The 16,500-nt window shown below is 35.6% G+C and overlaps 1 protein-coding gene across 1 annotated transcript; it reads right to left on the reverse strand.

The window, feature by feature from the left end:
* Positions 1–587: 587 nt before the first annotated feature.
* Positions 588–15,893, reverse strand: LOC126979527 (myrosinase 1-like). Its single transcript, XM_050828856.1, has 6 exons — positions 15,855–15,893; positions 6,993–7,153; positions 5,950–6,620; positions 2,909–3,217; positions 1,696–1,934; positions 588–1,106 (listed from the first exon to the last, which is right to left on the reverse strand). The coding sequence occupies exons 1-6, from the start codon at positions 15,887–15,889 to the stop codon at positions 896–898; spliced, it is 1,626 nt and encodes a 541-aa protein (XP_050684813.1). The 5' UTR covers positions 15,890–15,893; the 3' UTR covers positions 588–895.
* Positions 15,894–16,500: the final 607 nt, after the last annotated feature.

A 16,500-nucleotide genomic window follows, 5' to 3' on the forward strand; every position in this document is an offset into this window, starting at 1 on the left:
TTACGTACATCAACAGTGTTCTTTGCGGTGAATAATCTCAGCAGTAACAAATTTCTTAGTTTCTGAAGACCTTGTTTATTCACGAAGCCAAATATAGCAGAGTTATTTAATATACACTCGTCATTGGCGAAATCTTAAAGGATACGCCATCAAGCCAAACTTAATTAATTAATAAATTAAGTGGAAACTCTGCCTAAATACAGTGATTATAAGAATTGTGTGTGTTTAAATTAATCACTTCAAAATATGTCCTATGAATATACGACGACCTGTATAGCCGAGTGGTTAGCGATCCTACCTACTAAGCTAGAGGTCCCGGGTTCGAATCCCGGTAGGTGCAAGCATTTATATGATGAATATGGATGTTTGTTTCCGAGTCATGGATGTTTAAATGTATGTTTATGTAAGTATATTGTATTAAATATATCGTTGTCTTGTAACCCATAACACAGGCTATATATGCTTAACTTGGGGCAAGATAATTTGTGTAAAAAGTGTGTCCATATTATTATTATGAAGATACAGAAAAACTACTAATAGTGTTGAAATAAACATTATCAATATTTTATTTGTTAATAGTCATTACATTGAAGACATTGTTTACTTATATACTTAACCTGTAGATTTAACTTTTACCATTTTACTGTATTAAGTTTCTCTTTTTTGTGATTATTTACTTTTAATATAAGCTCTTTACGCCTGAAACAGAGGTTTAGCTACTTCAGTCACAGTGTTAACTAGTTAGTTAACCCTTTGAACCGATGGCATCAAAATTGAGTTTTAGAGCGTACAAATTGTGCCTAAATGAATAAAGAAATTTCATTTCATTTCTATAGCGTACAACAACAATCCAAAAACTATAAGTATCCGTTAGTTAATTTATTCTATATATATTCTATAATACAATATTAAGTACAGCTAGAGTTATTACAAAGAGGCAGGAAGTTTTGACGACGTAGCTTCCATCTGTCTCGTACGGGTCTGGATTATATTCTGGATCTATCACTCTACTCCTGATGATCTCCTTGTATACGAGCGCTGATTTACGCGGCATTCTGACCTTCTCTGGATCATTCGGGTCGACTTCATATAATCCAAATCTTACACTGAAAAATTATAGTCAAATAAATATCTTAACTAGTTATTTACTATCTAAGTATAGTAATTCTGATAATAAATATTGTGGAATGCTTTTCTTTTTGAAGGCACATGCTTCCCTTGGCAGCAGCTTCGAAATATAAAACAGTTTTTTTAAGTACTTTTATATTCCCACATGGTAAAGTTAATATTTGGTAAAGCGGCTTTAATACAGTTCAGGCTAGCCCTGTTTAACTGCAACCGATGTGATTGTGTCTATTGTGGTAGTCACTCTTAACTGCTCACTGCTTTGATTGATTCCATTCATGAATTATTATGTCTTTTGCAGTGAACTGTACATATCTCAAATAGTTGTAGAATTGGTCTTCCCTAAAAGACGGTTACGCATTAATAACCACATTCAGAGAATATGTGTAACGAGATTTCATTAGCACTGTTATCTAAATAACTTCACGCTCTGCAACCACTGAACCTGGGATCTCTAATCATCAACCGTAACAAATGAAGAGTTGTTGTTAAAGTACTAATTGAAAAGAAGACCATTCATTATTCAGATTCAGTTTTGTTCTAAAACTAATAACTACTTCACATACGTACGTATAACCCATAGCCCACTCGAAATTGTCCATCAGGCTCCAAGCGCAGTATGCTCTTACATCTACCCCATCATCAATAGCGTCCAAGACTCCAGTCAAGTAACTTCTGAAGTAGTATACTCGGTCATCGTCGTTCAGACCCTCGAGAGTTGACCATCCATTTTCTGCGATGTAGATCGGGGGATTGTTGTAATTATCTTTAATGTACTTCAATATCTTATATAGTCCTGGGCCATATGCCTGTAAGTTATAAAATTGATTTAATATAACAATAATAAATAATACAGAATTTGTCCACCCGTGACTCTAAATAAAGTACAGATTAGTTATTTAAGTTAGGGTTATAAAGAGTAGTTTCCGAGGGACGCTAAAATAAAATCAGTGGATTTGCCTTTTGCCTGTCTTAAAACGATTACTATTTTACGGCATTCAATCTACTGCATTAAATTGGATAGAAATATATTTTAACCTTATTCAGGGGGTAATAATTAGTCTTCACTTCTTCTCGTTTACGGTGATCGTTTGTGTTGTTTCGAAGATGAGTTACGATTCAGAAGAAGAGTTATGGTATTTGTAAATAGTTTTCGATAAATAAGCAGCAAGTAGCTTGTACGTAACTTTACTTCTATTTTGGGAAACAGAGCCTAAGTATAATTATATAATAATTATAAAGGTTATTTTAATCCACAGTCAGAACGCTAAAACGGCAATTTCATACATAAACCCTTTTATGACACGAGTGTAATGTTCAAGCTTAAAGGCTATTATTGAAATGGAACCATTAGGCTTCGTACAACGTATTCATGCTTGAGCTCTCTCAATTTATCATCAGATCCTAATTTATGCGATGAATAGAAAATCATCAACAACGTCAAGACTTCGAGGTCACTAGCATACATAAATAAGTAGCATAGTTTTCTTTCTTCTTAGTTAAAGGCATAAAAGGCATTTATTTTCTCAAATTTGATTCCTTTGGAATTATTTTTGATATCATTTCTAATAAACTAGGTACTACTACCGCTTCGGAAATACAGTTGGTCTCTACTTATATATTAAAGCTTATTACTTTCAATTTTATTAAAATATAAATGAATACAATTTAGGTAGATATTGTCGTAAAAATGAAGTTTCAATGGGAATGGGTTCAGGTCGATATGAATTGGCTATGACTGAAATTAAAGACACAAAATAAAAAATAATAATTTGTATCTCACCGATATCCAGCCACCAATTGCTAACGGCAACGAAGTATCTTTGTAAGTCCCAGCCTGAACATCATCCAAATAAGATGGTACAGGGTGCATACCGATGACAGAAGAATTCCTGTAAACGTAGCTAGTACTATAGTGATTTAATGCTAGGAAGTCAGAAGTTCCTTTCACGTAGTCTATCTGTTCTTGAGTGAGCGGTCTCAGTCTTGATTCTGAGAGGCCTTGTCTCGCACTTGCTTCGGCGATTAGGTGAACGAATCTTTGAGGGTAGTTCCCATTCTCAGTGTATATTGGGTCAATGTATTGTCCTAGCTGGAATTAAAAAATGTCAATATATTATATATTTGTGATTTGTCTTCTATTATCTGAATAAATAATTAACACGCTGTAACAATAACAAAATAACGTTTCTCCAATATAAACCAGATTCTACTTAAAATGTATCATCAACTGGGGCGGTTGACCAATGGGGGGCTCCTTTGCACAGGATACCAGCTAGATTATGGATACCACAACGGTGCCTTTTTCTGCCATGAAGCAGTAATGAGTAAGCATTATTACGTTTCGGTGTAAAGGGCGCCGTAGCTAGTGTCATTACTGCGCAAATGTCGCTAGGTGACCAGCGGAATTCTGAGCGCCAATGCTTATAATGGGCAGGGCGTATCTGACGCTTATGCTCCTGCAAGGTATGAGTCGGATGCATAGAAGCATCTGACTCATGCCTAAGCTTATTCGAATCTGTTGGTAGTTCATTCTCTTACATGCCTATATCATAGGTTGCACCATAACGATGTTGTCGTTATCAGTAAGATTCCTGTAATTATAGTTATTCTCACTGACCCAATTGTAAGCAGTGGCATATGATGAGACTTCAAGGATAATGGAAGTTGATTAAAAAAGTTAGTTAGACATTTCTCGCGTAAGATGCATTTTGACGCGCTAGATATTATTCAAATTGTAGCCAATTTGTTTCATCATTATTTTTTATTTTATTTTACAAACAGCTCTCACAATAGTTTTTTTTTTATAATTGCAAAGTACTAAATAAATTTCTACTTAACCTACACTAACACTAAATGAATTAAAGATACCTCGAATAACAAAATAGTTCCAAATTCGTTAAAAAACAATTCACAAAAGTTTTTAGGAAACAGCTGTAGATTTCAGTCCGGTGTATCAATTAATAATCTAATATATTATATAATCTGCATTACTCTCCTAAGGATAAGGCTTAGTAGCATTTTTGGTAAAATAACTTTTATATTATAATGTAAAGAAATCATAACAGTGCCAGTTCTGAGCATTAACTACTTTTTCCCTTACATAGAAATTGATTTTATTATTTTCTTTTATTGGTCTCTTTGTATGTGCACACTAATCTCAAAAACGGCTACGTGAACTTATATTACGTGGATTGCAAGGATGTTTATTGTGGCAAGTTAAGTACTATCTATGCGTCTCTATATAGGTTCTGGAAACTTAACTGTCGGCAACTATTTCATCCAACAGCCTAGCTATCTTAAGTAGGACTCCTATTCTCGAGAAGTCTGCTTTAGTTGTTAATTTTTAAACTATATTTTATTTTAGTACTTCCAATGCTTGTGTTCCTTTCTCTGCGGGTAGATCAACAATGTCCAACCCATGTCTACCTACCTCGAGTACTTAGTTTCTAAATAAGAATCTCAATCTACATGCTAGTTATACTGATAAGAAAATTGATATGTTGACACATAAATATATTAAAATGTATACAGATGAAAAGTTTGTAAAAAATTCTTTGAACCATTTATATTGAATTGCATTCAACGTGCAAAAATTAAAATCTTTCTATCAACGATTATTGATGTTGCAATTGGTAGCGCAAGGTCCTCCAGCATCCAGTGCCATTGTTGTTTCGCGTTATTAAAAATGACGTTTATATTATTATTAAGCATAGTGAATTCTTATTTTTGCCGGATGATATGAAAATATTTATAGGAATCACTAGTGACCACGACCGAAAGCTACAGCTTAATACTAATCTTTTGAACTTTTGAAGTGTTCAATCTTGGTGACTGCGTTGGCTTTCAAGCAATATCAAGAAATATATTTGTATTTCATATTCCAAACAAGAATCTCCAGTCTGTATTCGATTAATAACATTGTTTTACTGAATGCCAACTATACTAAGGACTTGGGGGTAATTTAAGGCAGTAAGCTTTTGTTTAATTGTCATATCTATAAGTATACCATGTAAGAATCATCAGTACTAGTAGAACAAATTTTATCAGAAGATTCACCACGTAATTGTTGTTTGTTTTAGAGTGCTAAAATATTTATTTATTTCTCCCAATTTAATGTATTTTGCAGTAATATGGAAGCCTTAGTTAAAATATCAGGTAGATACGCTCGAAAGACTAAATCTTGTGTACTTGAGATATGACGTGTCTAATCGAACTGGATCTAATCACGATCATGGTTATAAGCAAGAGATATGATTGTATTTCTTGTAGTCAACTCAGATAAGTCTTTCCTTTCCGGATCGAAATATCCTCGCTTAGGATCGGAGTGATTTTATCGTACATGTAGCGTACAACCACTACACGCATATTACTCGATGTCTAGAAATAGAATCCCTTTAATTACTATGATTTGAGTGAATGTAGTTAAAATCGCTGAAATTAAACACGTTACAAAAATACGTTTAATACTTTGCGTAAAATATTTGTGTTATGTTTTTATTATATTTTACCTTACTTTCGACAAAAAGTTGAAAAAAAAAGGTGTTGATCATAAAATGTCAGAGTTATAAGCTGGTTTTTATATTATTGGTTAAATTGTATGTACTTAGTTTGATCTATAACAAAAGGCTATTTATATCAATTAGCTGGCCAAAAATAGTACTGATTTTCAGTAACTGTGTTACTTAGCACCTATTTTTCATGTGGACTCCTTCATTGAATCTTGTAACATTACTAATTAAAAATACTTCTACCAAATTTTGTCAACTAAAAAGATCCCGCTCAATTGCGCTTCTTAACAATATCATTAATTTTAATACTTACTGTGAAGTCGAACATATCTTGAGCTGCTTGGACATCATCCTCAGAATCACTACTAGGTAAATACATGTCAGCATCCAAAACTATTCCGACTCGACCACCCTGTGCAGCTCTGAACTCTGTATCGTATATGTGGTAGGCCCTTGCGTGCCCAAGAAGGGCATGTCGACCGCAATCGTAGAAGCCTTGTCCTGGTGAACTTATCCTTGGTGCATGCAATCCAATGCCATGACCCAGGAAACAGTGAACATACGGTTCATTTATTGTCAGCCAATGTTTTACTCTATCACCGAACTGTTGAAATAATACTCGGGAATAATCCCCGAACCAATCTACTATATCTTCAGTCAACCATCCGCCTTGCTCATTTAAATTCTGCGGCAAATCCCAATGATAGATAGTTACAAACGGTGTAATATTATTAGCTAACAGTTCGTTGATAAAATTGTTGTAATACGCCACTCCTTCTGGATTTACGTAGTCTGGTCGGCCATAAGGGAGTATTCTAGGCCAGGATATAGAGAACCTGTGGATATTTACTCCCAGTTCTTTAAGCATTTCTACGTCACGTTTGTACAAATAGTAGGAGTTGGCTGCTACGTCGCCATTTGTATTGTCATATATATGATCGGGTGCAGTTCGGACCAAGTGATCCCACATTGACCATCCTTTACCTAAAGATACATATTATTGATTGAATATTTATATATTTATGTATTACAATAAGCTGTCGAATCCAGACAATAAAAATACAAATATTAGCCTTACTGCGTCACTGTGGCTGCAGAATAATATTTTAAAACTATTTTGAAAACAAACCTGTTACCACCACCACTTACTAAATAAATATCTTCATTGTAGATATCACTTTACACTATTCAGGAGGTTACTAACGAATTTTTGTCGGTGGTAGTGGTGGATTTGGATAGTGACGCTTTGCGCACGTATCAATTCAAGCGAGCTTATCATTTTATTCCCAACGCACATTTACAAGTTATTTAAAAAAAAATACGAGTTCCTATTTTCTTAGTAGCTGCACTACTTACCTCCTTCGTTCCAAGCGCCTTCGATCTGATATGCTGCTGTTGCAGTACCAAACATAAAATTTGACGGGAAGCTCCTCAACGAATTTTTTGCTTGCTTCAGACTTGTCTCATTGATTTCTCGGTACTTTGCTTCACAGCTTACGTTCGCTGCTGTGGTTATACTGAAAGTTTTTTTTATTAATGAAAAGTAAGTTACATAATAAATAAAATAAAGTACAACGGTTGTCCGGAACCCAGTGCTCTGTGAACGGCTGGGTCATACTGTGGTTGAAAAAAGCATACTCAGGACTTGTAGAGGGCCGACGCCCAGTAGGTCGCCCTAACTAGCGGTGGAAAGACCGGGTGAACGCAGATGAAAATCATAAATTGGCGTTATATCGCAAAGGACTGAAATAAATGGAGTCAAGTCCCACTTTGGGTCGCTGCGCCGCAGGAGTAAGTAAGTATAAAGCGTCGACACAGAATTACGACACATTAAACATGACAAATATATTGAGCATAATAACGAGTATGAATTAGAAATAAATATGACGTTGGATAAAATTATCAAATGGCTTAACATTAATAATTTAAATGTTAATTTATCAAAGACAAATGATATACAGCTTAATGTAAAAGGGCGTCAACAAATGCAATTAAATATAAAATATAATAATACAGTTATAAATGAAATTGATAATGTAATTTTTTTAGGAATACAGATTGATAAATATCTCTACTACACTAGTCATATTGACAAAGTTTGTAACAAAATTAATCGTTTTGTCTACGTACTTAATAGGTTAAGAAGAATAGGGTCACACAAGCTATCCCTTACGGCCTATCATGGATATGTTGCATCAGTTTTACGCTATGGACTACTAATATGGGGTAATGGTTCATATGTTCAGCGAGTTTTTGTTGCCCAAAAAAAATGTTTACGTGCAATAGTAGGTGTAGGGCCGTGGCACTCTTGCAAAATGCTATTTAAAAAACATAATCTGTTAAATCTACCATGTATGTACATTTTCGAGGCTTGCATTTTGTGCGTAACCATAGACATCTCTTCACGTCAGCTGTTGAGGTGAATGCTAGAGTAACAAGACAGCCGCATAGACTGGTTTTATGACATTGTCCTAAAACAACACTTTTTCTTGAAAAAGGTCATAACATGTGTATAAAATTATATAAAAAATTGCCTGAGGACCTGAAAATACTGTCTGTTCAGACTTAACGCCTGCGCAAATATTACGCCAAAACACAATCGCGGGAACATTGCCGTCACCCGCATCAGGCGCTTGCAGATTCTTCATACATCTATCATGTAATCTGTCACTCTCAATCTGTACTCATGTCACTTGACCTACTATCATTGTACAATTCACATCCTTTTTTGAATTATATTAATTTACTAAGTATCTGGGCATTTAATTCATACCATTCTATTCGCTAAAGGGGAACAAAGAAGAATCAGCGAAATAATAACAATTAATACGTAAATACGACGAGACACCGGTTAGCGCGGCGACCTAACGATCTTCACATCACATCAAATCATTCCTGTGGATGGAGCCTTGCAGTAGATATTTCTAAAAACACGGGCTGTATTGGAAAGCAGAAAAACAAAGAAGATTCGAGCAGTGAATCAGCGAAAGTTTCAGATCGAGCAGTTACGAGTTCGTCCGCTAAGATAAGTGTCCTTCCTTAACTAATTCCTAAAAAACCTAATAACTAACAAAATAATATTCAAAATCGTTCGTCATTTGTGTAAATTAAGTGTTTTTAGACAAGTTTTACAGCGTTTTATGTACGTACATTTGTTATTTAGTGCAAAATTGCATCATCTTTTTTTACCTACCCGCATGTATAAAAAAGTGAACAAAGGAATTAACTTTTAGCTATTTATCGCAATATTATCTAAATTAATACATAAATCATTCAATTGTATGTTCACTGTTCCGTAAAATAGGTCAATGGAAGTATATTAAGCAATGATAAGCATAAAAGGTCACTCAATTGATATAAAGTTAAATTATTTTACGAAGTAACGTTGGTTTCGTAGTTTAGGTTTTCTTGTTTCGTATTGTTTATACATACAATATTTAGCGTATTTCCCGAATATTCCAGGCTAATATTTATCATCGCCGTGCGCCGTTTGCAAGTACATACTTAACCCGTTGGATTACATTGGCCGGCCGCGGCTCCTGCACCTACCGGGAGCGAACTGTTGAGCGTGCACAGCCGGGTTCCCTGAGCGGCAAGTACCACCAGAACGAGGAACGTGAGCCATTTCAATTGAATTACGCAGGATTTGCATTGCTATTTAAATAAAGAGAATAAATATTTAGTTAACTGACTACCAACAAAAGAAAAGTTTAAATTATATTGTTTTATTGTTGTTTGTTCGTAAGTGTTATATTTAATGACAGAAAAAATGAATAAACAAAGTTTACGTGATTTAATCACTAGAAGAACGTCCGCCACATCCATAAATTCCATTACCTCGTATCTTATTTGCAAGGCGACGCTGCCTGGATTATTTCAAATTTGGAGGTGTCAACCAACAATTATGCTGAAGCGTGGAATATGATTTGCAATAGATACGACAACAAGAGAATATTGATTAATCATCATTTAATATTAAACAGCTTCCACGGGAATCAGAGCGATCTCTACGATTTTTGGTTGACCACGTCACCAAAAATTTACGCGCCTTAACAAGCCTAGGACAACCCACTGACAAATGGGATGTACTAATAATATTTATGTTATCATCTAAGTTAGATATCAATACGTTGTTAAAATGGGAGGAATATCGCAACAATTTGGAAGGCGACGTACCTACCCTCGAACAATTTTATAAATTTATAGTAGACCGTGCTGATGTGCTCGAGTCATTGAATCGTAATAATCGGTCTGACGTTACTAGCGTGTCAAAGGTGACCAGTGCCCCTGTGCGTTCTATAGCTAATAATAATTATATTCAAAGGCAAGGTCAAAATCAAAACAATGTCCTAAAGTCGTTTGCGAGCACCAGCAATAATTATAGTAAGAAACCAAATACTACATTTATGTGTATTATTTGCAATGAGGGTCATAGGATATATGATTGTCCAACGTTCAAAGTGAAGGGGGTTGACGAGCGAATTATGGACGTGACGAAGTATAAATTGTGTGTTAATTGTTTGAGACAAGGTCACCCTGAAGGCGAGTGTCGCATGGGTCCGTGCTGTGAACGCTGCTGCACCGAGCCGCGTAGTAGTCTGCTTCATCGCCCATCATCCTCCTCAAAAAGTACCTCGCTCTCATTGATGAACAAGATGAAAATGAAATTATCGTTAACTATTCTAATCACAATACAAATCAGGTATTATTATCTACTGCTATCATTGAAGTATCGAATCCAGTTGATCATCAAAAGGTCAAAGTTCGTGCTCTTTTAGATTGCGGAAGCCAATCTTCATTTATATCTGAGTCCCTAAAAACCAGACTGTCATTAAAGTCTCGTCATTAAAGTCTCGTAATGGACACACTAAAGGTCATTGGTATAAGCAACACTTCTTCAATGAATGTAATTGAAAGTTGTGATATTCAATTGAAAGCAACAAATAGTAATTTCAGTGCAATGTTATCGTGTTTTGTGTTAAATGAGCTCACCGGTCGTTTACCAAAGACGCCGGTTGACATAAAGTCAATTAAATTACCAGAAAATATTCAGTTGGCTGACCCCATGTTTTATCAGCCAGCTCCCATAGATGTACTTATAGGTGCTGATCTCTTCTGGGACATTCTAGGCAACGAACAACGTTCTCTAGGACCAAACAATCCTAAGTTAAAGAGTTCACAGTTAGGTTGGATAATCTCTGGCCCTATAAATTCAGCAGTATCTAGCAATAGGATACACTGTAATCACGCCATTGTCTCTTCATCGCAAAATGAAAATATAGAACAGTTAGATTCTAAATTTTGGGAGTTAGAAGAATTTCCGAAAAAGTCAATCATAAGTGAAGATGAAAGCACTTTCTCGCTAATACCATAAGAGATGAAGGAGGTAGGTTTTGTGTCAAATTACCTTTGAAAGAATCAGTGGATTGTTTAGGTGTTAGCTACAATCTTGCGAAAAACGATTCATTAATTTAGAAAAACGGCTCAAACTCAATCCTTCACAACTGAATACGACCTGCTAACTAAAAATAAACCTTTAAGTAATAAAAGCAAAATTTTAAGTTTGTCTCCGTTCTTAAATAATAAAATAATGCGAGTTGGAGGTCGGTTGGATGCGGCTAATTATTATTCATATGACAAAAGGCACCCCATTTTACTTCATGCCTCGCACAGGTTAACAAGATTTCACTTTGAAAGAGAACACGTCGACAATATGCACGCGGGTCCTTTACTGTTATTATCTATTGTAAGGGAAACATTGTGGCCAGAAGACGGGCGACATCTCGCATGGCGGACAGTTAATAACTGTGTTCGGTGTAGACGTGTACGCGGTGAAACGTTGCAACCTAAAATGGGTAATCTACCACTCCAACGTATAACCTTAGGCCATCCGTTTTTGTCGGTGGGTCTGGACTTCGCGGGACCGTTCACGATCGTAAATCGTAAGGGCCATGGAAGTCGTTTAATAAAATGCTACACGTGTTTGTTCGTTTGTCTGCTTTATAAATGCATCCATCTCGAAGCTGTGAGTGATTTAACTAAGGATGCATTCATCACACATTCATTCACACTTCGGCGTTTTGTAGCGCGCAGAGGCATACCAACGGAAATATTTTGTGATAACGGAACTAACTTCGTAGCAGCCGCAAAGGAGTTCGGATCATTTATCAAGCAAAATCAATACCCTCTATTTGATTTTGCAAGTCAAAATTCTATCCAGTTTAAGTTTCTTCCGGCTTACTCTCCTCATTTTGGTGGTATATCGGAAGCCGGTGTTAAATCGGCAAAATTCCACTTAAAACGCGTCATTGGCAATAGCAACCTCACTTTTGAGGAACTTAATACTTTGTTTACACAAGTGGAGGCGATTTTGAACAGCCGTCCCTTGTGCCCCCTATCATCTTCTCCTAATGACCTCCTTTCCGTTTCCCCAGGACACTTCCTGATCGGAAGACCGTTAACTGCTCCACCGTCGCATCATCTGGGTGACTCTAAGGAAAGTAAACTTCAACACTATGAACGCGAACTAGAAAAAATGCAGCAACACTTCTGGCAAAGGTGGCAGCGTGAATATCCGTCACCTTGAGACATAAGATTTTAAATCTCAACTGCCCAGTACTTGTTGATGCAACAATAACACACTTTATGGCACAAAATGGCGCCGTTTTGGTACCCATAATCTAGCCGGCATCCTGTGCAAAGGATTTGTTTTAGTTCTCAATATTAATATCAAAACTGGGTAAATCTTTAAAATCCTTTCATCATACCTTTTTTCTCAAAATTGTAAATCATTTTTTCTTTGATTATTCGATACAAGTGCTGAACAGGCAAAAGTAGAAAGATATAGGTCCGGATAAGTAATCACCAACATATTATATTATACTAAAGCCTTCTCCGAAACATGCCGCATCTTATGGTATAACTTTTTATTTATTTATTTATTAAGAACAACAAACAGTGTTCATAATAGGTACTTATAATATAAAGTTAATCTAAGTTAGAAGTAATATATAAAGATAAACACAATCCGTAATATATTGGATGCAGCACCTTACAAACTAATTTGTTATGTATATTACAGCTATTGTAAAATACTCTAATTGATAACTATATTTACAATACTATAATTAATTAAAACTATCATTACGTGGAAGCGTACCAAGAATACTGGCAGCATTACCGCGTTGGATAGCAAGGCTGATCCGTTGACCGAAATAACTGCCAGCACTTGGATTTCCAGTAGCCTTATTGAGTCGCGAAGGTAGTATTTTGAACATTCTCCGCGCCTCAGGGCTCCACGGGCCAAGTGTCTCGACACCAAATGGCACAAAGATGTATGATTCAGCAGTCGAAGCAGCAGCCCCAGCACCAACTGACGTCACTTGGACATGAGAAGGAGCCAGAGTGTCGACGCAAGTAGCGTCCCACACCAGCGCCCTTCCCTGTACCCAAGCTACCAGCGTCATTCCATCAGGACGCTTGCCATCGCGGCGGGTAATAAATACCATTTGGCTCTAAAACAGCTATAAACAGGTATATTAAGAGCGGCAAATGCCCTTCGGATGACTTCATTAATGCTGGCGTGATGACTGATACGGGCTGCCGATTTTAGGCGGGATAACCCGTGACGCCCAAGAGCAGTCTGAACGCCACAACTACATTGATGTGGTTCATTCAATTTTATACCTAGCCGGAGTGATACGCATATTGACAATGTCATATTCTCAAGTAGCGTTCCAATCGGCGCAGAAGGCAAGGCTTGTAACCAAAAGCCCGACTCATTTTGTGTCACGGCCAAAAGACGAGCACGCTGTATTCTGTCAGTAGATAAAATCAAAAGATCATCAAAGTTGTTAATACAAAAGTAATTGTGTCAGGTCATCTGCGTAGAGCAAGGATTTACAAAATTTGAAGCACTTATGAATATCATTGACAAACATTATAAATAATAACGGGCCTGAAATTGAGTCCTGAGGTACACCTGAGCTAACTGAGACAAACTCCGATTCATGACCATTTATAATAACTTTTTGTATTATATTACAAATGTACAATTTAAACCAACGAAACAGGTTTCCCCGAATGCCATTGAAGGCTAGTTTCTCGAGTAGGATTCTATGGTCCACCCTGTCAAATGCCTTACAAAAGTCGGTGTAGATACTATCTGTTTGTTTATTGGCATTTAAACCTTCGAAAAGGTAGCTAGTATAAATAACTAAGTTAGTGTTTGCCGAACGTCGCTTACCAAAACCGCGTTGTTCTTTAATTTATTAATCGTGTAAATATATAATATTGTGAAAGAATCTTTCGAAAACTTTTGACATTGTGGGCAAAATAGATATGCTACGGTAGTTCTCAACATCTGCCTTCGAACCGCCCTTGTGTACCAACAATTCGAGCAGACTACCAAATGGTCGGAAAAACTCCTTCTTGAAGACACAGATTAAAAATACTTAAAATACTTATGGTATAACTTATAAGTATTATTCCGATCGGTTTAGTAGTTTTCGCAGTATAACCGAACAAAAAACTGGGTCTCTATTTATTACTATAGGGTAGAAAGTAGATTGTGATCATCGCCAACGGAAGCGACGTGACGCAGACACCCTTAAATCGTCCCGCCCGAAAATATCAGTGCTGACCCTAATTGTATTATTTAACTTCTCTCTTTTATAAAAACGTGCAACATAAATTTGTAGTCATTTAAACATATTACGCAAACAATGAAATGCTATTTTAATCTAAAACGAATTATCAACGGGATTTGCCATACGCATGCACCTGAAAGGGACAAACAATCGTGTGACCCGAAGATATTAAAAAACATTTAAACCTGGTCGACACGGTTGGCCTAGGATGTGGCGTGATAATTTGAATTTACTACTGATTTGGTTGCATCACATATAAATAATAGTATTTAATTAATATTAAAGTTAAAGGTTTGCATAAGAGGTGTATTAAATTTAATTTTTAGTTATTTGACACTTGTCAGTTATTGAAGTCGGTTATATAAAATATGGTTTTTTTACATGATTATAGCCGTCATCTGTCAATCTATCAATGTCTGCACTTTTTATACAATCGAGTGAATTGGTTTTTACTTACGAGAGTTTCGATAGGCTGCGCAATTAACTTAATTTTTTATTAAAGTCCGACTATTTCTCAAATTTGAATTTGCAATAAACTTTTTCTGCACCAAAAAACTTCATAAATGTGCCAGTAACATTCTCAAATCATTAAACCCTCTTTTGGTATTCTAAAGGGACGATAAAATTTAAACTGCCCGTTTTTTTCCAAAGGAGTTTATTAGTATAAAATAGAATACCAAATTCTTTTGAGTTTTTGTCTATTCTAGATAAACAAATATTATTTATTTGAAGGTAACTTTTTACTTGGCAAGCAGTTAAATTATTAATACATATCACTATAAAAATCAATTTGAACTGGGATGGTAGTATATTATTAATTTTATTTGATTTAAATCATATATTTTACTTTTAAAATATATAAATATTAAAGTGCCTTTCCCAAAACAGCAACCTTCTGTTTTTAGGAGAGAGTCTCTTCACATTATGCTCGAGGCTCTTTGCTATGAGACCATTTACGGAAACGACTATCGGGACAGTAATTGTTGAATTAATATTTTATGACTATCTAAACTTTAGTTTATGACACCACAAGTAATTGTATTCCTACTTCCTGTGAGAGAATGTAACTATGGTCCAAAAGTGATAAGTTACTGGAGAAATATTGTTTTTATACGCTTTTTATTAGCTTCACCTGTTATGTATGTTTGTTTGTAACTGACTCATTTGGGCGCGATTTCGATCCATTCTAAACAGCCAGATTTCGTTCGATGACAGTTCATTAATTTGATTAAAAAATTCCATTTTTCAAAATGCTAAATAAGATTTTTGTTAATTTATATAATTTTCATCTGTCGTCTATAAGGCAGGAATTGATGTTAATTTTAAATTTATTAATAATTTATTTTTTAATCAATTTTGTTTCAGATTCATATAAAATCTGAATCGTTCTGTACTCAATGACGAGTTTCTCCACAAATTTGTGTTACACCTGATTCCTTACGCATAAGTGATCACTTACCATTCTTCAGACCCGCTAAAACAACTTATTATGGACACTCATACAAACTCACTTTAGTTTTTAATAAATACATCCCTAGCAGTAATTTAAGAAATATACTATATATTTTACCTTAGTAAAAAGAGAATTAATTTGTACACAGCCATGTTGATTGATACTATACACTAATGGTAGTATCTAGTCAATCTGTTAGACTATTTATACGTCAATTTGTGATACGTAAATGAAATTATAGCTAATCTGTACTACTATATCTTTTATCTGTGACATTCTTTAAACATCAAAAATATTGTTATTATTTGACATGTGCTAATAATCTTACCTTCAATTTCTGGTTCTCAATTATTTTATTCAATGAGTGAAAAATTTTAAAATGTGAAAGATTTAAGCTGAGAGCTCTTAATTTCACTCCAGGTCTTTCCGATGTCTTTCGCTTCCACAATGACAGTCCACCGCCAGGTTTGCTTTGGACGGCCACGTTTGCATTTTCCTTGAGGGTTACAGGGCTTGCCTCTGTAAATATTTCGGATCCCTCCGGAGTGTGTGGCGCATGCATTTGTTCATTTTATCATGACAGCGTTGCAAAAGATGATCGTTGGAAATTTTGTTGGGCCATTGAATACCGTGGATATTTTGAAGGTATTGTTTAACGAAAATTTGTGGACGCGTTCCACTACTTCAGTGCCAATGAGCAACGGGCCTAAGCTCGTTACACCGCACCTCCTTTCTTGAGTCGTCCTTATATTCAGTTTAAGTC

The sequence above is a fragment of the Leptidea sinapis genome, chromosome 3, assembly GCF_905404315.1.
Source record: "Leptidea sinapis chromosome 3, ilLepSina1.1, whole genome shotgun sequence".
Lineage (NCBI taxonomy): Eukaryota > Metazoa > Arthropoda > Insecta > Lepidoptera > Pieridae > Leptidea > Leptidea sinapis.